Raw genomic sequence first — 24,662 nt, 5'->3', positions numbered from 1 at the left:
ATAGATGGACTGAAACTAGCGTAAGGTACCTCCATAATCTTTCATTGCGAATTCTTTTTTTTTTTTGGCTTCTACTTGTTTGCCGATTCTTTTTACCTGCCTTTTTACATTATTACTGAACATTCTATATTTAGACAAACAATTACTCTCTCGAAAGGTGGTTACATATTAATCACAATGTCACAAAATATCAACAAACCGTCTTATAATCAATGAGTGTTTTGATCGATCTTCATCTATGCTATTGTTTTGTTTTTTGTTAGCATGATTCTGGTGATCAAGAGTGGGATTCTTCAAGAAATTTAGGTAATGGCATGAAAGGAATGAGGAAAGACACAATGGCCGGGACAGTGGAAGGGACAGTGAAAGAGATAGAGATAAGGATAGGGATAGGGACCAATAAAGGAGTCTAATTGAGGCCACGATCGTCGCATATGTCATCATATGGATATGAGTGATAGAGGTATCGTCAAAGAGATAGAGAGGATGAAGATCGATGATTTATCACGGAGGTAGAAGTCGGGGCCGTTACAGATAAGAAAGCCACTACCTGTTTGTCATGTCTTTAATCTTCTTAAACAAAGTTGTGTAGGCATTAGCAATGTGTTATCTTCAGTCATGTTTTATACAACTGTTCCCCACAACAACATCGTCATATTCAATCTGAGGAATTGTATGCTCGGATCAACAATGTTAAATGCGTACTTTAGTCCGTTCACATCATCTTCATTGTGTTTTAAAGTAGTCTATTGTGTATCAGAAAGTAGAAAATCTCTTTTCAAAGACCATATTCTCTTAGACTACACTACTTGATCCTAATTCACATGTTACTTTGGCTATAATTGTTGACAAAGATGAATGTTTAAGTACAGGACTTGGTTATTTTAGAAAAAGTTCGATATTCATTCATAAAATGGGGTGCCGAATTATTGTGTTATCTCGAAGAAGTCGCGTATATTCTTGGAAGTTCAATATTCATTCATAAAATATTTTTTCTTAAACATTGTTTAGCAGTTCTTAGGGTTGTGTATGGATATGACAATCCTAATATCCCTAATACAAATAATCCGATACATGATAATATGCATATTACTACATAATTACTTTTACCCATAAAACCTTCTTACTCAATTACTCTAATATATAAATCCCCAATTACTCCAATATCCAATTATTCCAATATAGAAAGTTATTAGATTACCAAATATCTTGGGGTACTTTCTCAGCTAGACATTCAGCGTATGTCATATTTATAGCTATACATTCAGCTTTCGTCATCTCTAATTACATTCACATATTTTCTTGCTTTCGTAATTCTTATTGCTGCTTCTTTTTCCTTCATCGCGCCTTTTCTAATTTCTACTCCCCTCACTTATAAGAGCTTAACTTTTCTGAACTGAACTTATAAGAATACTTTTAAAAGAGGTCACTTTAAGTCAAAAGAACATGGCTTTAGACCTATAGTTTCTCATCTCATTATCTTATTAATGAACGTTAAGCTATGTACGTTATAAATGTAGAATTATTTAAAGGATTATTTCTCTAATAATGATAACTGTTGTGCGGAAGCGTGAATATCCCGGGTTGGGCCTCTGCTGCATCTGTGTCCACAATCCATAATAGTACGATATTGTCCGCTTTGGGCCAAGCCCTTCTTGGGGATTTGCTACACATGCATATCGAACATCCTCTGCATCCAATATACTCTGGACCGGGTCCGTCACTTCAGAAGTCCTAGAATACAAACGATCTCTGGCATCCAACCTGGAAAGGACCCACCAGACCTGTGGCACCCAATCTGATAAGGGTCCACCTAATCAACAGTTCTAGTATACAAATGGTCTTTTGTCCCACAAGACCTATAACGCCTTTCATCCATTTAACCTTGGACCGGGTCTGCTTAAGGACTTACCCCGAGCTAGGAGTTCCATGCCTTACAGTGTACAACTTTAAGTCTTGGGCCTGCTGGTGCATCCTCGTGTCTATCCCAAGTCGAACCTTGGGCTCTGATACCACTTGTTGTGCGGAAGCGTGAATACCCTGTGTTGGGCCTCTGCTGCATCTGTGTCCACTGACCATAATAGTACGATATTGTCCGCTTTGGGCCAAGCCCTCACGGATTTACTCTTAGGCTCCTTCCCAAAAGGCCTCGTACTATTATATTTTGTAAACACTTATAAAGATGATCTTCCATCTTTATTCTACCGAGATGGGACAAGGGTTTGTACCCTAACAATAACAAATCAGCTTTAATGCGGTGGGTTGGTCATTAAGAGTAATCATAAATAGAAAGGTTAAGGAAGAGGAGTGATAGAGCAAAAGGAAATTAAAAAAGGATAAGTAGAGGACGAACAATAGGTCAAAAAGGGTAGGGAAAGGAGTAGAGGAAGAGCACGACAAAGATAAGGGGAATAAGAAATGGGAGGAGAAGGACAAGGAGGAGGGCGAGAAGAGGCAAGATAAGGAAGGGGAATTAAGGGGGTGAAAGAGGCTATGGAAGCGGATGAATGTATAAAGAGAAAAGAAAATGAGGAGGAGAGAAGTTCGGGTTTGATCTAATGGCTAATTTACTGAAATTAAGAAAATAGTGATGGCTGATGAGCAACGGGAATTCTATCATTTGCCTATTTCTCACTCAATCTATATTGTGTTATAAGCAGAATCGAGTTTTACTCCTCTGAATGATAACAGATGTTATTGTGAAATTTTCAACTGAGCATATGTTGCTTTCCATTTGTTCGCTCTTGACGGAACCAAATCTAGAAAATATCCTCATGCCGTAAATTGCTAAAATGCACAAGACCGATAGAGTGAAATATGAGAGTACGGCAAGGAGCTGGACTCAGAAGTATGCGTGTAATTATGTCCAATGTAAAGACACGGTTAACAATTGTGAACAATCATTTTAAACTCCATATAAGCGACTAATTTATGATATAACTAAATTGTTAACTGTGTTTGTTTATAATCATTATCTCAAACGATTCCTTGTGTTGTTCGTCTATTGAATTAAACCTAGACACCTGGATTAGGTGGTTCATTAGTTACGTTACTTATTATCGCTAGACGCGTGGATTAGGTTGTTCGTTAGTTAATCTTCTATTATCGCTGACTCGAGATAAATGATTACGAGTAAGAACGAATTGCAACTCGGCTTTAACAATTTAGTACTCAAGAGTTAAAGTTGAATTTGATTATGGATGGCAATTGATTATTTGATTGTGGATATTAGTATATTAGTTGACCCGAGAATTTCTCAACTTTTATTTAAATTGTCATTTCTCTATTACTTATTAAATTGGTACCCTACACCATCATCAATTAGTTAGTTAAATGTGATTATGTGACCTTTAATGGGACCGATTTGTATATAGCCAAATTCAAATTTAATGTCCAAAATATAGTTATAGCCATATAATTTGAAGGTCAGAACGAAAATCGATAAATGGTATTGTGATTTTATTCGTCAATTAAGATAAGCATAATACGACTATGCAAGCTAAAAACAATTGCATGATTATATTAAGGGATATTTGTAATGAGGTAAGGTCACATGTTGTGATTGATTAAAACATACAGCCACATCTAAAACATAACGATGAGGATCCAGCTACAAGTCTACGACTGAGATCAAGACTATATGTAAGAGATATTTGAACGGATACGTTATTTTGTTTGTCAACTAACTTAATCATAATTTGAGTATTTGACAATGTGAGGCTAATAAGAAAGTTTTACAATATTATGTTACTAATATAAGCGTCTAAATTAGTAGAAGGAGAAGGGGAAGTGATTAAAGACTGAGGGGAAGGACTTGAGGAGTGAAGAGAAAAAAAAGGGGGAGGGAAGAGAACGAGGGGAAGGGATTGACGAATGAGGGGAAGGGGGAAGAGGTAAGGGGAGTAGGATAAATAGTAGAAGGAGAAGGGGAAGTCGGACAATACAAATGGGGAAAGGGGAAAGGGATGGAGGTCGACGAAGAGGACAAAGGGAAGTAATAGGAGGTAAGGAGAGGGAAATGGAAGAATGTTAACGATAAGATGAAGGGGGTGGGACGAGTAGCACGAGGAAAAATGGGAGGAGTAATAATATAAGAACAAGTGGAGGGGGGGGGGGGTAAATGGAAGGTATAAGGGGGGAGGAAGGGGAAAGGAATGAAGGTTGAGAAAGAGTAAGGGTAAAGAAGAGGAGGTAGAGAGGGGAAAATGAAAAGATGCGGATGATAAGAGAAAAGGGAAAGAGGAAGAGGGGGGGGGGGGGGACGAGAAAGCGAAATATATGGAGGAGTACTTCGAAAAATAGGAGAAGTAATATGAGAGCAAGTGGAGGAGAAGGGGAAATAAAGAATACTTAAGAAGAGGATAGGAAAACATAGAAGGTATAAGAAAGGAGAAAGGGGAAAGGGAAGGAGGACTACGAGGTTGAAGAAGAGAAGGTGGTTTAGGATGCGACGGCGTTGAAGAGAAAAGAGGAAGATAAAGAAGATGACATAGTAGAGGGTGAGGAAGGTTGGGGAAATGGAGAAGGAAGAGGAGGAGTAAGGAGGGTTAAAGGGATAAGAGCCATTAGTATGAGGAGGAAGGGGAGGAGGAGATGTGATGTTTACGTTACTTCGCAAAGTACAATATAATACTAATGTCTTAAGTATTTCATGTAATCGCCTTCTTTAACAATTAACCATCTAAACAAAAAGTGTAGTTATATTCGGATATTCATGTTCTCAGCAAAGTTAAATACAAATTATTTACGAATGGTTATAATTTTGTTTGCAATTGATTCAACCATCAAAATAATATAACAACAAGAGTTTCATTATGATCGAAACTCAACATGTACAAACAACCGAACCAGATCGTATTTCCCAACAAAGTTAGATACGAAATATTTACGTATTCTATCAAAAAAAAAAAAAAATATTTACGTATGTGATCTTGTTTGTAATTGATTCGAACATCTAAAAAATTATAACAACAAGAATTTCATTCTGATCTTCACTCAAAATGTATAGAAAATCAAACCAAATTAAGATTCGTTATTATGCATTTAAAACGTAAACGGTTAAAATAACTTGGGCAACGACGGACCGTGCAACCAACTAGTAAGATAAAATACACAGTAGGTTGATAACTTGATACACTTAACTTGATACACTAGCGACACAAATCAAACACACCCTAAAATGTCATCTAATGTTGACACATCTCGACTGTTATTCAGCATGAACCCAATCAAAGCATTCAAAAAACGTCAATAGAAAAGTTCGAAACGTGTTGCCTTCAAAGCTCAACACCTTGTATGTACACCTTCTGCTTCAACTCATACACTCTCAACTTCACTGATCATCCCTTCCAATTTCAGTAATTCCATTGTTAATCAGGTAAAGTCTTTTGATTTCCTTTCATAATTACATAATCATATCCCAAAGTGCTGGGTTTTAATTTAATAGGAACATAATTAGGTGTTTTTTCTGGAAATCTCTGTTGAATTTAATCTAATTAAAGCCAATTAGGGAGTCTTACAATGACGTGTATTTGATTTTAATGGTAATATTTGGTGGGCAGTTTAGTAGATATTGAAGATGGATGATCTATTGGTGGCAATACTATCTATGCTGCTTATAGTTGCGTTAATTCCTTTGTATTTCTGGAAACGTCGTCACGATTCTACTGCTGCTGCTGCTCATTTGCATGTTGAACAACCTCAGGTTTAGCTAAAGTTTCTAGCTTTGTTTTATTAATAATGTTATTTTATCGGAATTATGTTTACTTTTACTAATCATATGAATCTATGATGGGATGCTGTTGTGTGTATCGCTCGTTAAATCTCGCTTAACTGGGTTGCAATCAGCCGTGGAATCAGGATTTGTAGTTGGGGGGCAAACTAGTAATGCAATAAGGGAAACTAGAAAAAAGTTCGAAAATCTGAATTAAAAATTTCAGAATTTTCAATTTTCAATGTTCAATGGACAACCGACCATTGAACGTGACATGAAATTGCTGTAGATTAATTATTAGGATCATATTGTATAGGGTACATACCTTTAGCGGAAGCAATAGTCAGATTGTCTAGAACGTACAATAATAATAAGTAATAAGATGATTAGTATACTATGATCTTCTCCTCCCTCTGTACAATAATAATAAGTAATAAGATATACTAGGATCTTCTCCTTCCTCTTCTAGGTTCCTTATGATGACAATCAATGGGGCATGTCAACCCAATAACCTATTTATAGTATTCTAGACAGGAAGAGAGACCTAACCATAATAGAACTGTATTTGGGCCCCCCCAATCAGAATCAGGCTGTCCACTGTATAATAAACAAGCCCTACACTTATCAGTATCATCATACTATGTACTTAACCGTACTAACTGAGACAGACATAAGCCCAATGGATCATATAACTGTAGTGGGCTTTACCGATCACATTCAACCCGTTTTTATAAATAAGAAAACCAACTAATGAAAGTTCAAATCCAACATTCTCCCACTTGGGCGACATTTGTTGGTTTTATTAAAAGAAGTTTTATTTTACGAAAATATTTCGAAAACCTTTATTTTGTAAAACGACTCTCTGGTTGAACAACATGGCCATATAAACATCCCAGTCAATAGAACTTGGTCCAATAAGCAATTTAGTGTGAATCATGGCGGACATAGTACAGTTAAAGTCAAACAAGACCTTCCATGATCACAACACCAAAAGCTTACCGACATGAGTCCCAAGTATGACAAAGTATAGTGTGGTTTAGCATAATAGATCCAAACTTTAAGATGAGCATGCTTAACCACATTCGGTCACGGTCTCAAACAAGACCAAGTTCCGAAGAAGTATTCCCCTTAATTACCTTAAAAGGTAAATACCACTTAAAGGTATATTTATAGTCATTAGAGATTAAATCACCCATTAAAGGGTAAATACGCTAAAACAGGCAATAGCTGAACAACCAACGTCCATTAAAGGATAACTACACCCCTAAAGGGCAAATACACCACAACTGGCAATGGCTCAAAAGCCAACATCCATTACAGGACAAAATACACCCACTAAAGGGTAAAAACTTTAATGCAGAACATCTCTTAACGAGACACAAATTGAACTATAACAATAATCATACATGCATTAAGCTTATACTCCCTCCTATTTCCTTATATCTTCCCCTTTCTTTTGGGCACAAAAATTAAGAAAGGGGAAGAAAGAAGGAATAAAGTAGAATAAAGTATTGTAAGTTGTGAAATTTATAGGTGAGAGAAAATAATAAAGAATGAATGATGAATAAAGAATAGATAAAGTAATGAGAGTTGTTGATTTTTTAGGAGAGAGAAATTAATAAAAAAATGAATAAAACTTACCAAAAAAGGAAAGAGGGAAGATAATCAAACTTGTGTGAAAAAAGAAAGAGGGAAGATAATAGGAAATTGGAGGGAGTATTTAACATGCATACACCTAGTGAGAATTAAAACATCAACCTTATCACTGAAAGCATATAGTACCTTAAGTACCAAAATATCTCAATTACAACTCCCACTAATTCAATGCATCAAAAGAAATCACAAGATTCATATTTTCAACATGCTTTTAATAACTCAATAGACCTGAGTTCTTTAGTCAACGAGTCTGCAATCATCTCTTTGACCCAATTTTCGACTTTATGAATCTTCAAATAAAACCACTTAGATTTGCCAGATTTTACATTCTTATTAGTGCATAAGACTAAATCCCTATCATCACAACTAATAGTGATAGCTTCTGTGATATGAAGAATGACCATAAAGCTATAGACGTAATTTCTCAATTTCTTAACATGGTGAGTGGATATATAACAGGCTGTAATCTTTGCCTCCATAACAGAGGTAGACAACTAGATATATTCTTTCAAGAGATAACACCACCAACTAACATAAAAACAAATCCTATACCGGATTTCATATCATCAAACACAGCCTCCAAGTTCTAATACATACTTCAATATACATCAAATTATAAACAACACTATCATAAGGAATCTCCTACATAGTGTTCTCATCAAGTCTACTTTAAGGATGACATTCATTCTTACTTAAATTGTCACTTTTAGATATGAGAGTTACACCAGGTTATTCAACATTATTTCTCCCTTAAGATAATCCTAGCTAACATTCTGTTAGACATGTCACACATAATCTTAATACCAAGCACAAACATTCTTCCCCCAAATCGTTCATGTCGAAGACAATGAAAAGATTTGCTTTTGTGTCATGCAACAAACCAAGATCATTACTACCAAGTAAAATATCATCAACATAAAGAACAAGGAATATCAATTCAATATCCTTCCACTGATCTTGTAATATATATGCAAATATCATTAACATTTCAACAAGTCCATTAGACTTCACAAACTTATAAAACTTCATATACCACTGACAAGAAACTTGTTTCAATTCATAAATTGATTTCTTCAATTTACATACCATATGTTCTTTAACTTTCTCAACAAAATCATTCAAAAAAGAACAATGAGAATATCCATTTTAATATAACATTAAATCATGAACAATGAAAGACCTAAGAATCCTTTGAAGTAATAGGTGAAACTATTTTATTTAAATTCACACCTTCTCTTTAGTATAACCCTTTGTCACAAATCTCTCACTTTACACCCGACTGGATTAACAACAACAACAACAACATCAGAGCCTTAATCCCAAAATGATTTGGGTCGGCTGACATGAATCATCCTTTAGAACTGTCCATGGGTGAACGCACACCTCAAAATGCGAATAGAAAAGGGAAAATGAAAAACAAAAGGAAGAGCGGAAATGTAATGCAAAGTCAAGGTAAACTTACGGGTTTTAAAATCGAATTCCGGATTTCTTTTATAAAAACTTAAAATTTAAATCGAGAGAAAAGATTAAAATGCTTTTGAAAACCGAAATAGAATTAAGGATCCGGAATGCCTTAAAAGTAAACCAAGTAAAATATATAAGAAAGTGGTTGGTAAAAAAGTGTAATAAAGGAGAGAAGAACAAATAATTAAATTTGTAAATTAAATAAAAAACACTAAATATGTCAAAAAAAAACTAAAAATCCACATGTATCCCTCCATTGTGCCCTCTCCGTCACCATACTCTCCTCAAGCCCCAAAAATCTCATATCATGCTCTATCACTCTCAACCATGTCTGTCTCGGTCTTCCTCGACCTCTAGGGACCTTTTCTGTTCTTCAAGTCTCCAGCCTCCTTGCTGCTGCGTCCATCTTAGTCGGTTTTCCATCATCTTGTCCTCTATTGGCGCCACTTTTACCTTTTCCCGAATGACCTCATTCCTTAATCGATCTTTCCTTGTATGTCCGCACATCCACCTCAGCATACGCATCTCCGCCACACTCATCTTTTGAATGTGGCAATGTTTCACGGCCCAACACTCGGAACCGTAAAGTAAGGCATGCCTAATTGCCGTGCGATAAAATTTTCCCTTTAATCTTTGGGGCATATCTTTATCGCATAAAAACTCTGAAGCACTCTTCCATTTCAATCATCCCGCTTTAATACTTTGAGCCACATCTCCGTCTAACTCCCCATCTTTTTTAATAATAGATCCTAGATATCTGAAGAAATCTGACCCCTCAACAACATTCCCATCGAAAATAATACTTCCCGCCTCTGTCGATCTCAACCCCGCCACTTTAGTGAACGACACCTCAAATACTCGCCTTACTCTCCTCGCTCGGCCTAAACCCACGAGTCTCTAAAGTCTGCCTCCACAATTCCAACTTTCTCTCCACCCCCTCTTTTGTCTCATCAATCAACACAATATCATCAGCAAACATCATACACCAAGGGATGTCGTCCTGAATATCCTTTGTTAACTCATCCATAACTATAGCAAAGAGAAAAGGACTAAGTGCGGAACCTTGATGCACCCCGATGGTAATGTGAAATTCTTCCGTTCTCCTAACATTAGTGCGAACACTTGTACTAGCCCCCTCATACATGTCCTTTATGAGGTCAATATATTTTCGAGACACACCCTTTCTCGCTAAAGCCCACCAAAGTACTTCTCTTGTACCCTATCATATGCCTTTTCCAAGTCAATAAACACCATATGCAAGTCCTTCTTGTCCCGATGGTGTTCCATCAACCGTCTCATGATAAAAATCGCATCCATAGTCGATCTCCCGGGCATAAATCCAAATTGGTTATCCGAGATGTCTACACATCTCCTAAGTCTTTGCTCGATTATCCGCTCCCATAACTTCATCGTATGACTCATAAGTTTAATTCCTCGATAATTGGAGCACTCTTGAACATCACCTTTGTTCTTGTACAAAGGGACGAGTGCTTCTCCTCCAAGCTGATGGCATCTTGTTGTTCCTCCAAATCTTGTTGAAGAGCATGGTTAGCCATTCAATCCCTTTCTCCCCGAAGCACCTCCAAACTTCTATGGGTATACCATCCGGTCCGTCTGCTTTCTTTGACCCCATCTTCCTTAATGCCTTTCTAACTTCACTCTTTGTATTCTACGCACAAATTCCCGATTAACCATGCTTGGTGTTACTTCTACATCCCCAAAACCTTGTTCCTGATGTCCATTGAATAAATAAAGTATCAAAGTAAGAACTCCATCTAGCCTTTATTTCGTTATCTTGAACCAGAACCTTGTCGTCCATATCTTTCACACACCTAACTGGATTAAGAAAAAAATAAAACAAAATCCACTGGATTGACAATTAACTCCTAAACTTTATTATGTATCTTATCGATTGCATCTCATCATACATATATAACCTCCTTGTGATTTATCTGCTTGCACAAAATAAATACCTTGTTTATAAGTTATAGTCTTAACTATTTCACTCAAGTCATAATCAACTTCCCCGATATAGACAACAAAATCACCATAGTTAAATGTTTTATGCCTTTTTGAAAACACTTTAAAATGTGCAACAACATAAGGGTTCTGAAATAACATTATTGGTCATCATACTTCCCCCATTAGAAAAAGAAGAATAAATATTTTTCTAATGCATAAATAAAAGACTAACAAACTCATGATGAGATAAACAGGCCTTCTGTTACAACAATAGGTCTCTAAGCCATTCTCTAGAAATTTAACTGTTATATACTCTACAAATCTTAAACTTTAAAATTTACAGGATAAATAACAAAGAATTTAGGAGTGGTTTTAGGATCAAAATTTTTTCCGGAAGGATTACAAATATAAATTCTCAACTTAACTGACAATCTCACACTCTAAACTGTTCAAACTCGACTTTTTTCCATCCATAATTCAAAAAACACTTCAAAAAACAAATTAAAGTTGTTAGGTACTGGGTCCAAGGTATATAAGGTAGATGTAAAAGCTTTACCTTAGGTAAAATCTGTTAATTTGTATCTTGAATCAAACTCCTCACCCTATCCTTCTCACTACAATTAGTTCAAGAAGATTTGACATAGTGTATATAGTCTAACAATAACCATTCAACAAAAAATCTCGTTTATCATAACAACTCACCATCTCGGTTTTATCTCGCGTTCTTATTAGTCATACTGTATTTAACAAGCTCTAAACCTTGACAATAAATAACGTGAACTCAACAAGAGCCTTAGACTTACTACTTATAAGGTAAACATAACTACATCTATAACCACCATCAATGAATGTGATATATAACGTCTTTCCACAAATAGTAGTGGTTCACTAATGTTAGTGTGAATATCTTTTAAGAGTTCCTTAAAATTAAGTTCAGATACGATTTCACATTTAACAAGTCCATGAATTTTCTCTTTGGAAACATGGCTAAAAATCCTATGCCATAAAATAAAAAAAATAAAAAATTCTTTGGTCAATCTTTATTTATTTATTTATTTAGTTCCAACACTCTCAACATTCAAGAAAATATCATGGGAAATCAAATCCAATCCAATTAATGCAAATCATCACAAAGGAAAGAATTTCCAATCATATGAGAGCTATAAAATAATTCAAACTTTTAATTATAAGTGACCAAACGAAATCCACACATGTCAAATTGCGAAATAGAAATCAAATTTCGTCTCATATACGACACATAAAGAAAATTTTCTAGAGTCAAATAAAATCCTGAACTAAGCCTTAAGACAACTGTTCTGATGAAAACCACATCAAGTATTCAAGTTTCCCGCCATTCATTGCGGACACGCTGACTATAACCTCACTTGATGTTTATTTATTTTGGAATCCTTTAAGGAGAATACAAATATAAACAAATGATCCACTATCTAACCATCAAGAATGAGGTGACATTACTAAAAATGATTCAAAACAAACTAAGACCAATAAATTATGTGTCATTATCCTTGCTAACTAGACTTTGTATTTTAAATATTTTATCAATTTATGGCCAGTCTGGTCGCAAAACCAATAGGTAAGTCCAATAGTAATACTAGATTCTTTATTACTCTTAACCACATTACTCTTAGAAGTATGACGCTGTGACACCCCCATACTCTAAGTGCCTTACCAGGACCACTTAAGGTATGCGAACGTCACCATCTCGGTTCCCCGAGATAATGATAATCAAAAGACAATAAAGAAACATACTTAAATAGTAATAAAGTTTAAAGTGATTAAATGCCAACTCCAAAACTGATAAAAAGAAATACAAGGTTCTCAAAACTGTCTAATATCAAAACTATAAAAAAATATCTGACACAGCGGAAGACTTCTAAACTGCATCGTGGTGACTCATCCCAGCTATCCCATACGCATCGTCTCATACCTGCTCAATAACTGCTCACCACCCCCGAATGGATCACCACAGTTTTTAAAACATTACTCACAATCATATCACTCATCTCATTTCACAAACATGCTCCATGCCTTAATAAGCCTTACCAATCTTCCTTTTCTTTTCCACTACCTATCACAACTGCATATAACTCATGTCCTCCCCACCGAACTCATATACTCACCACAGGTGCCACTCCTTACGTCATAAGATTGGGTAACTTACGCAAAGACTGACACACATGTAAAGCAATGCATAAGAAAGCAAAAGAACACCTTTGAATTAAACATAATAGGCAACGAAGTCAAAAGATAAACATATGACCCAAAACAGGAGTCACTAGATCGAGCACAAGTCACTCGATCGAGTGTGTGACTTACTCGATCGAGTAGGTGAAGGTCAGAGACACGTAAAAAAAAATTACCAGTGCTACTCGATCGAGTAAGGGTTACTCGATCGAGTAACAAGAGGTGCACTCGATCGAGTGAGGGCCACTCGATCGAGTACCCTACGCATTTCTCAGCACTGTCCAATTTTCATAAAACGGTCATAACTCACTCATTTCTTGGTCATTTTGGGCGTGTAACCTATCTTTAGAATCGTAAAAGAATAAGCTACCGCCTCCAATTGGAATCACATCAAAATCATTTATGCTTCTCAAGTTATAAGAGTTTAAAGACAACCTCTCTATAAACAGACAAAATAGCTATTTGATTTTCTCTTTCAAACAACTTAAACATCATCAAGGTGAACAAAAGCGACTCGATACTTGTAAAACCACCATCCCTAACCACATGTTACTACCTACCAAAACCAAACAATAACATCTATCATGCTCATATAACATTGAACTTATTAATCAGGTACTACCCGCATGCTTTAACTTTATAACCTTTCGTAAAACATCACATACTTATACATTACAAATTCTATTCCCATGTTACTAATACAACTCTATTACAACTCCCCTTCGTCACGTAAACATATTCTTAATTACGAATTTCATACTCTCATGCAATTGTCACTCCATCTTTTTCAATTAATTCATTCAACACGTGCATATGAAACAACAATAAACAGATATATAACTTCATTATATGACTTTACGCAAACACAATATACGTATACGACACAACATTCCTATTCACATGTTGCTTATTATGTCAGATCATAAATCATCCAACATGCCATTCATATATCCAACCAACAACATATATAATCGTATCATCATCTTCCTTTACTATACATCTCCTATCCTCCACATACATGCATCCACCGATTCATACAACTCATTATTATATGCATACATAGCACACAAGGTAAACACACAACGATCCCGACTCACATCCTATGGTGACCAGTTCAAAATTGTAGGGCGAATTCGCGACTTTAGGACGTCTCCCAAGTCTTTGCAGTAGCTCCTACAATTCCTACCCGGGTTCATTTTAGTTTGACTCCCTATGTTCATTAGGTTCATTGGTTACAGGTTTCAAGATCGTCGATCTGATACCACTTTGTGACACCCCCATATTCCAAGTGCTTTACCAGGACCACTTAAGGTATGCGAACGTCACCATCTCGGTTCCCCGAGGCAATGATAATCAAAAGACAATAAAGAAACATACTTAAATAGTAATAAAGTTTAAAGTGATTATATGCCAACTCCAAAACTGATAAAAAGAAATACAAGATTCTCAAAACTGTCTAATATCAAAACTATAAAAAAATGTCTGACACAGCGGAAGACTTCTAAACTACATCGTGGTGACTCATCCCAGCTATCCCATATGCATCGTCTCATACCTGCTCAATAACTGTTCACCACCCCCGAATGGATCACCACAGTTTTTAAAACATTTAATCGGAGTCAGTACTAATTACATAAAACAAAGCCACAACGAACAAGTGCATAAACAACTCAACAACACAACAATTCTCCAGTCTCCATAACCAATCTCCACACAACCCTGCCAGAGTACCCATCGCAACAAGTAATCCACACCGTCAGTGGGAGACCGCAGCTGTACCCACCAAATCCCCGTTCATCACCACTGAGCGATAAACCCAAGTTTCCTTAATGTGCACATCCCCTCCTGTGGCGGGTTTCACAGACGGCGAACCAAGGCCGTGAAGCCACTCCCGCAAGTGACTCCACTCAGCCAGGGGCGCCCAAGATCACAGATGGTCAAACCAATCAACAAAGATGAAAACAACAACCGTCTAACAACTCAACAATACAATCAATCTTTAATCACAACCACCATCACCACACATTATGTAACTAATGCTGAGTAGGGAAACCCTACCTGAAAAGCAACACCAACAAACGATCAAGCAGCTAAGTCAGAATCTCTCCTCAACGAATTCTCCTCCTATACATACATACATACATACAATCACAACCATATTCACATAAATCACCCAAAACCCCCAAATCACCCAAATAGGGTTTCACCAATCTTAACAAAACATTATAAAATTTATATAAAAAGCTTACCCTCGACACAAGGATCACAATGGTGTAAAGAACAATGCAATCCGACACTCCTAGCCTTGGGATTTGTTAACAATGCGATGACAATCAAGCTACGTAACTCCTCTTCTTCTCAATTAGGTTTTAGAATAGTTAAAAGAGATTAAGTAAAGTGACGGACATCCTTTTATACTAATCTCGCAGCATTAACAAAACCCGTCAAAATCAGCCCGTATAACTCACTTACTCGATCGAGTGCTAAGCTTACTCGATCGAGTACCCTACAGGCAACTACTGTTTTGCGTAAAAAGCTACTTACTCAACAGAGTAAGTAAGCCCCACTCGATAGAGTACCCTAAGACACATAAAACCGTAGTATTACAGACGCGGACTATACTTTTGATAGAGACCAAGTTTGTGCTAAGGGTTAAACTTGTTCTTTTGGAACTTATTCTCTTTAGTGTTCTTATATAAATGTTACCTGACCTCCCCTTTGAAAATAATGGCTCAATAATGAGTAAGTTCACAACTTCTTCCCTTATTTTCTCTTAAATACTCACCCATATAAAATAAGTCATTGACGGTCCATGTATCAGTTTGGGGTAGTAAGCTATTTTGAAGTGATTCCGGGTAGTAAGCTATTTTGAAGTGATTCCTTCGAGGTAAGACTCCACAACTAGTACTTTATCTTTAGTAAGGCGATTTCCGATATCCTTAAGAATATGGACTTTAATACTACTAATCCCATCATACATGATTTAAATTAATGAGACAGTCCATTAGTTCCCCAATTTTCAGACCTTTATATATATATATATATATATATATATATATATATATATATATATATATAAGATCCGGTGAGAACGAACACTCGGTGAGAAAGGTGAGAACGACTCACTAATTAAAATAAATCAATGACCCGCGTTGTACAGACCTCACACAAAACTAATCATTATCATCTCTGATCGAAACTCCCCGTCATTCCTTACCCCCTTAACGTCATCATCATCATCATCCCAAAATGCAGATTAGTCACCGAAGAAGTTTCGATCACCGTGATTCCTGAGGCGACATCACGGCGGTGGTTAGTGGTGGGCATCATCGGGTGAGGCTGACAATGGTAGAAGATTTGCGGAATATAAATTAGGGGACGGCGATGGTGGCCGACTATTTGTCGGCGTCGTCTGGGTCCGGGGTAGTAGTCGCCAGGGACGATATTTTTCATCGAGGGCCACGCAGATCATACGCAAGCAAAAACCAACCTCCCTAAACAACTCGCACCATCTTTGTTTTCCGATCCCGCTGCCGAAATTAGTGTAAACAAAATTAGCGTACTTGGTTTTTATTTTAATGTATCTCAAACCAATTTTAATGTATCTGAAAACTAATTTTGTATATTAGTGGTAGATACATTAAATTAGTGGTTAGATACATAAAAAAATAGTGTAGATACATCGTCATAAGTGGGAAACCAAGGAAGGGAATAGGTGAGGTAGATGCAACGAGCCTGTCGGAGTTACCACCGGCGAGGGTTCATATGACTGAGGCAAATCTTGACACAAAAGGGCTCGAATTGATGAGAAAGGGGAAATGGAGCACACATTCATCTAAATGAAAATATGGGGGGTAATTAAGCAACTTTTGGGAATGTTGAGTGATCCATCAATTTGTTAGTATGAAGACTCCTTTTATCCACCGAATTCCTCAGCTTCATAATCGCGAGTGTGGCCTCTCTGCATTTGAATACCGAGATCAGTCATGTAACAAAGTACTTAGTACTTATTTCTGAGAAGTACAATGACTAAAGTGGGTATATGACACAAATGTGTTATTGATGGAATGATCAACAACAAACTCTACCCCAAATCTAATCCAACTCATCCCCATCTACAATCACCATCAGCAACGACCACCACGAATAGCCACCACCACCTGACGCCGCCCACCACGGCTTGCTGCTACCACCAGCGATGCCGAAGAACACATTATGTGCCGCTGCAATTAACCAGTAGAATTTATTGCCAAGTGCTGCAACAATTAACCAGACTACGTTAATTTGTTGCCACATCAAATTAATGCCTGCAAATACACAAAAAACAAGAAACATTAAATTATGTTTTTTATTGAATGCTTTCACAAATGTTGCTGTTAGCATAATTGCGTACAACCATACAAATTGCTCAAAGTCAGATAAAGGCTTAATTTTTTAATCATTGCACTACAGCTCAATAAGTACTTGATACCTGCAATATTATGATTCATCAAAACAAATATAGGAAAATTAATGTATCTGATTTCCATATTGATGTATCTCAAACCAGTTTTGATGTACCTAATAACTAATTGTGTGTATCTATGTTACATATAAATTAAATTAGTGACTAGATACATCAATAATTAGTGTAGATTAATTGTCGTCGATCTTCGTGAAAGTCGCACACGGTGGTCAGAGACGTCGTCGGCAGCGTCGCCGAAGGAATCTCGGTGGTCTAACCTCCGTCGGAACGATGGCGGGAGTAGAGATAGAGAAGAGAAAGAGAATGAGAGCAGGAGTTGTGTCACAAAGGAAACGTCCGACTGGTGGTGATGGAGGTCGGCGGCGTCTGGTAATGGTGGTTGCGGCGTCTGGTCATGGTTGTGGCTGATCGGAATGTGTGCTAGTGGTGGATGGCGTTAAGGAAGATTAAGTTGGGATAAGATAAATGTTTTATACACAAATGAATAATGATACGTGGGTTAGGTGCACTAGTCTTAGGCGTTGGATTGTTTTTAAATCCAATGGTTGTAGTTCGTTCTCACCGTTCTCATCGAATGCTCGTTCTCACCGGATCCTAAATCTATATATATATATATATATATATATATATATGTATATATATATATATATATATATATATATATATATGTATATATATATATATATATATATATTATTATTATTATTATTATTATTATTATTATTATTATTATTATTTAAATTCTTTAGTTTCTAAACAGATCGAATCCCATTACAAAAGCTTGAAATTCCCAGACATCGAATTCATCATTATCAACATAAACAATTCATGTACCATTTCCCACATACTAAGGTGACAGTCATTTGAAGATTGACTACTCTCATGTACGAGTAAAGGGGTTTTGTACTCCGTTAAGTCTATATATACATATTTTAATCAAATCCACTGACGGCCAATCACCTTTAACTTAACAAAATTTTTCTCATTGAGACTCGTAATAGAATAAATTTGATTGCTCAAAGAAAATTTGCTAACTCAAATAATAGTTAAGGACAAATATTAGCATGATATGGGTATACTTTACTTATAACTTTGCACAAGAATATGCTAGGGGAGTCGCAATATTCTGACAGGAATTCATATTATATTTTATGCATTCCCCTTTTGGGCAGAATACACAAACATAATAACTACCTCCAACAGGAATTCATATTATATCTTATGCATTCCCCATTGGGCAGAATACACAAGACATAATAACTACCTCCAAGTAAATAGACAAGGAAATTTCTCAAAAATAAATCACCTTTGGGCAGATAAATTTCCAAGAAATTAAATTATTACACTTGTATTTACTCAACCACTTACTCAAATTAACTTATACAACTTCCCCCTTTGGGCAGGAAATTATACAAACTAATTTAAGAAGCACAAACATACATTCCGGAATCCTTATGATTTATTTTAAATATTGATAGATAGCCCGCTTTGGCCAAGCTACCCACCGCAATTAAAATAAATCACCGAAACAATACCCATATATTTACATACATGCTATTTCCAGTTTTGAACTTTGTCAATATTAAATGAGCGGCATGTTATTTGTCATTGAGCATTCGTTTTCATGTTAAAATTATTGCGGGTCAAATAAGTACAACACTCATCAAAATCTAATAACAAAGTGCAAAGGCAGAGAATATCACGACTTAATTTCATTGCACATGCTATGTTTTTCTTTACTGACTACGTATGATACACTGAACCGAAGAGGAAGAAAGGAGGAACTAAATTAGACCGCCAAGCTTAAACACAAATTGAATAAAATTTCATCAATCATGAAAAGGACAAAAACACAAAACACGATTAATGATTGATATATTTTGTGTTCCATACAAAACAAGGAAACTCCAAAGCATGACAAACCAACCGACAATATTTCATTGACAATATTTCATACTAAGTACTCCGTAATTTATAGTCAATAACAATGGGTTTCTATTCAAACTTATAACCATGCACAACCACGATATCGGATACCCCAATTAATATTAATTATACCGATCAAATGAAAATAATAATAATAATAATAAACCCTAGTACAATCCTGAGACCACATGTAAGATTAATTATTAGGATCATATTGTATAGGGTACATACCTTTAGCGGAAGCAATAGTCAGATTGTCGGGAGCGTACAATAATAATAAGTAATAAGATGATTAGTATACTAGGATCTTCTCCTCCCTCTTCTAGGTTCCTTATGATGACAATCAATGGGACATGTCAACTCAATAACCTATTTATATAGGTTAGAGGTATTCTAGACAGGAAGAGAGACCTAGCCATAATAGAATAGAACTGTATTTGGGCCCCCTCATCAAGCTGCCCACTGTATAATAAACAGGCCCTACACTTATCAGTACCATCACACTATGTACTTAACCGTACTGATTGTGACAGACCTGGGTCCAATGAATCATATAACTGTAGTGGGCTTTACCGGTCACATTTAACCCGTTTTTATAAATAAGAAAACCGACTAATGAAAGTCCAAATCCAACAATTGCGATTACTCAAGTTCAATAATTCAATCTGTTATCTTGATCTAATGACAACTCGTCTTCACCAATTTTGGGTAAAGTTTTTTTTAATATTTTAGCTGGAATCACCTAGGTTCATCTATATGAATGAGTGACGGTAATTGAATTTTACGTGTCGGGATGGAATTGTGATTACTCAAGTTCAATATCTATAAACATCTTTATGAGCTATCAGTAATGCTACTTATTGTTTTTGTACTGATTACATGCTTTGTGAATGAAGTTGATAACTACAAATATATAATCGTCTGTTCTGATCATCTCTTGCTAAAAAACATGCTAAGGCCTTGTTTGAAAACCAAAAGAGGAGGGAAGGGAAGGGAGGTCGAGGCCCCCCCCCAAATCTCTCCTATGTTGGAGGGATTTTAATTTTTCATTGTAGAAGGGAAATGAAGGGATCCATTACTCCCTTCCCTTGCCCTCCAAATTCCGCTATCCAAATGCTTAGTTTAAAAAAGCGCTCCTCGAGTGTGCCTAAAGCGGGTCATGGATGAGGCACTATTCAAAACGCCTCTATGCATTTTAGGTGCACCTTTTAGATGAGGCTCACTTAACAAGACTCTCTAGTACGCACTTTCCATATCTTGTTCATCTAGATCTTTAATTATGCCATTTCCCCCTACCCCATAATTCTCAACTTTTACTGCTATACATGTTAGCCAACATGAAAACTCTTAAAAGTTTTGCCCAATTTTTTTTTTTTTTTTGGAAAATACAAATTTCTAAAGGATGATTCATGTCAGCCGACCCCAAATCATTTTGGGATTAAGGCTCTGATGTTGTTGTTGGAAAACACAAATTTGTAACTAAAAATAGGGCGCCTGGTGTCAAAAAGGTGTGCGGTTTACACCTCAGTGCGCCTTGCCCCTCTTCAAACTAAAATCCAAACAAAGCCTAAGCGTGTATTGTGGGGGTAGGATTAGGTTTTATGTGTATTGAGGCTGATAGGGTTGACTGTAAGTGTTCCAGGCTCCTCAGAGGGATAATGTGGTTAGAGCAACTGGTGCTCGTCGTATGCGTCGAAGACCAGCTTCTGTAGCTAGTACGTCGTCAGCTGCAGTAGCTACCGAAGGTTAGTTTATATTGTTTCATTGTTTGGTAATATGAATATCCCATTTCCTTTTCTGATTAGGGTTTATGCGGAGTCAATGTGTCTCTGAGTTTGTTAATGGGTGAATTTGTGGTATAGCAAATGTAAATGTGTGATTGTTATGAATGTTATTCAGCTATCTTTGATTCTTCAGTACCGTGTTTACATGACATCTAACAATCTAAGCGACTTGGTTTAAAACGAAGAAGTGTTGGTAGAAGCTAGTTGATCCTTACCCCCTTGGTAATTAACTGGCTGGAGGACGCCGAAGTTATAATTTTACTTAGCTTATCTAGTCTTTCTGTACAAAATTTTAATCAGTTGCAGCTTGTACGCATTTTATAGAAGGTTCTGAAGTGTTTTGGAGTTTTAGTTTAAAGACGCCCACCGGCCCAAGGCTCAGTGAGGCACTTGCCAAAATGCCTTGGTACGCCTAAAGTGCGCCTCTTTGGTGCAATGAAAATTTCACTCTTTTTCCTTCTAGTTCTTTATTATTCCCTTCCTTTGGGCATTATCCCTAACTTTTACTCGTTTACATGTTAACACTCTTTAAAATCCTAAAAAAGATTTAGGCCTTGTTTGGATAGGGAAAGGGAAGGGATAGGGTAGGAGGGAAGCGAGGGGAAGGGAAGGGAAGGGAATTGAAGGGAAGGGGGAATGGAGGGGGAAAGGTTTCCGTCCCATTATCTCCTTTGTTGGATAGATTTTCATTTTCCTTGGGGGAGGGAAATGGAGGGATTCACCCTCTTCTCCAAATCCATCCACCTCTATTTTGTTAACCAGACAAATGACATCATCTACCTCCATTTCCCTTCCCTTTCTTTCTCTCCAAATCCCCTTATCCAAACATACCATTAGTCACACTAGAGAAAAATCCTATAAAAGATGATGTTCAAAAATTTATTTTGAATATAGAAATTTGTTTGCAAAAAAGTGAATCTCATGTCTGCGTGGCATGTTCCTTCGCTTTGTACCTCATCGCCACTTGTCCTTCTTGCCTTGGCGCGTCTCGCATCTTTTAAAACTACTGTCAGAGTCATGGTTCATTCATATTGTAAACGCAGATGTTCTAGATGAGAGCGATGATGAAGCTGCTGGGATGCATGATGAAGCTAGGGGTTCAAGGAAAAAAGATAAGAAGCGACAAGAACGGGAGGCGCAGAGAGAAGTATGATAAATGCCTTTTCTTTTTTAAAAAATGAAAAATGTATTATATTCTGGTCTGAGCTGTAGTGATGGCCTTCTTATGTGGATTGTAAAGGGCAAGATATTTACTATACCTGTCTCAACTACCAAGTTTGATAGCCTAAGATTGTTCATCTATTTGACAAAATTACTTTCCGTCCACTGCCATTACTTTTTTGACACCCTTAAGTTTTTTTTTTTTTGGCAAGGCTGACCAAGCTCCACGTGATACAAGGGTAGCAAAGCAAGATCGCTATGCAGAAGCGCGGCGAAGGAAAGATGAGGAGCGTGAAGCACAAGAGCGCCAACTGGTAATTTTATGTTTTTATTATGCTTGTCTTTTAAAACTGTTCCTTCGTTATGCATTATGGTTTCCTAGGACGTCATTTAACTCTTGGTGTTGGATTGTTGGTGTTGGTGCACAAGACCCGTGCTAATATCACTCTATAGTTGACATCTTGTTGGAAAGCAGCGTACATGATTGGAACATAAATTTTCTTCTCTTCCTTTCCCCCATCGTCATGAATCCAAGTTCCAGATCCTCAAATTTACTACTAAAAAAGTTCAAGTATTTCTAAAGATAGTCCTTTTGGTGTAGGAAGAAGAAGCCAAGGCTCGGAAAGCTAAGGAGGAAGCAGCAGCTGCATTAGAGTTTGAAAACTGGAAAGGGGCATTTTCAATTGATGCTGAAGGCACTACTGAAAACGAGGCACAAGAGAACCAGGACTTGCTTGCTGACTTTGTGGAATACATTAAGGTAGAACCTGGGACGATTAATGACCTTATTTTTCAACATTGTGGATTAGTGTGTTGGACTTGATTTGATAGTCTCTTTGTTCTGAATTTAGGGTTGAATGCCTGTTTTTTTTTTTCTCTATAATTCCTTAGCTACCAAATGTTTATTTTTTACTTCAATGCCTTGTTTCTTAACTCATCAATCCAGAAACACAAATGCGTCCCTCTGGAAGACCTCGCTGCTGAGTTTAGAATGAGGACTCAGGTACGTTGTTTTATCTATTTCTCCTTTTAAAGTGACGTGAAGTATATAATTATAATTCTTGCTTTTAACGTTTCTTTGCCATGTGATTTCCTATCAACAGGAGTGCATCAATCGTATCAATTCACTAGAAAGCATTGGTATGTACCAGAAGCATTCTCTTGTTTTATGCTCAGTACAAATTAACTCTTTATTTTAACATTTACTGGTTGCCATGTCGATAAAAGTTGAACAATCTAGGAGGTCCCCATCATCTAGTTATCTTTCTTTGGTTTTATTATGCCTGAAATCTGAAAGGTATATACCTTGTGTTGTTGCCAAATATGTGTTCGATTCTATTATTTCCGTCATGTGAAGCCATTTGTGTGTTTACTCCGTATTTATGATTCAGTAAGATATACTCCATATATGATGAGTTCACACCGTACAAGTCATAAGACAATACGAGCAAAGTTTTAAGCATTTGCTCTATATGTTTATTGATTTTATTCTGTGAGATCTCCCTGTGTGTGCAGTCGAAGAATTGAAAGGCCTCCATATATCTTCAGAAGGCTCCTTTAAAAAAAAATATAAATTGATTAATGATCATATTATTGTAGCCTTGATTTTATCTTCAATATGCTCTATAGTTTTTATGCTATATTGCTAATAAGCATGCTTTTCCTTTCTGAAAATTTGTAGGGAGGCTTTCAGGTGTCATGGATGATAGAGGGAAATACATATACATCTCTCTTGAAGAAATGCAAGCTGTTGCTGACTATATTAAGTGTGAAGGAAGGGTCAGCATCTCGCATTTGGCTAGTAAATCCAACCAGTTTATCGACTTAGAGCCCAAAGCTCAGTTTGAAGAGCTCGCTAGTATAGATGAAATAGTTGCTGCCTGAATTTAATTGCCCTTGTGTGCAACTATTTCTGATTAGTGGCATTATACAAAAGTTGAGAAGAAAGTTGCATTGCTTAGCTTACTTCATATGCAGAGACGGCAAGAAAAAGAAATGAAAACTGGTAGCTAACTCTCTATATTGATGACTCATATGTTTGTTTACTTCTGCGGTTCTGCTTATACTTATATGGCCGTATTTGATATACTTAATACAACCACCATCATGTATTTGCGCATCTTCTGGTTCTGATGGCGTTACCCCTAACATAGCATCCTTAAGGCTAACTTGTACGAGATTCAGGTGAAGTCCTTTACTGTCTCAGTGGCAGTCTTGAGATTTGGGTACCCACCAATGGTGGTAGTCGGAGACTCGTCCCCACCAACTAAAACCGCACGATAAGCTGGCTCAAGCAATTCTCTGTCGGAAGTTGGAACTCAAGGGC

General features: G+C 36.7%; 1 protein-coding gene across 2 annotated transcripts; it reads left to right on the top strand.

Annotated features, from left to right (window-relative positions):
- Positions 1 to 5,133: 5,133 nt before the first annotated feature.
- Positions 5,134 to 24,454, top strand: LOC141633949 (uncharacterized). Of its 2 annotated transcripts, none has more exons than XM_074446291.1 (9): positions 5,134 to 5,377; positions 5,562 to 5,704; positions 21,034 to 21,136; positions 22,219 to 22,322; positions 22,549 to 22,650; positions 22,938 to 23,096; positions 23,283 to 23,339; positions 23,440 to 23,476; positions 24,018 to 24,454. In XM_074446291.1, the coding sequence occupies exons 2-9, from the start codon at positions 5,579 to 5,581 to the stop codon at positions 24,218 to 24,220; spliced, it is 891 nt and encodes a 296-aa protein (XP_074302392.1). In that variant the 5' UTR covers positions 5,134 to 5,377; positions 5,562 to 5,578; the 3' UTR covers positions 24,221 to 24,454. The 2 variants fall into 2 exon arrangements, with proteins under 2 accessions (XP_074302392.1, XP_074302393.1); XM_074446292.1 differs by having other exon boundaries at positions 5,140 to 5,377; positions 5,567 to 5,704.
- The last annotated feature ends 208 nt before the right edge of the window (positions 24,455 to 24,662 follow it).

The sequence above is a fragment of the Silene latifolia genome, chromosome Y, assembly GCF_048544455.1.
Source record: "Silene latifolia isolate original U9 population chromosome Y, ASM4854445v1, whole genome shotgun sequence".
Classification (NCBI taxonomy): domain Eukaryota; kingdom Viridiplantae; phylum Streptophyta; class Magnoliopsida; order Caryophyllales; family Caryophyllaceae; genus Silene; species Silene latifolia.
The sequence above is the reverse complement of the archived record's forward strand: the minus strand, read 5'-3'. Positions and strand labels throughout refer to the sequence as shown.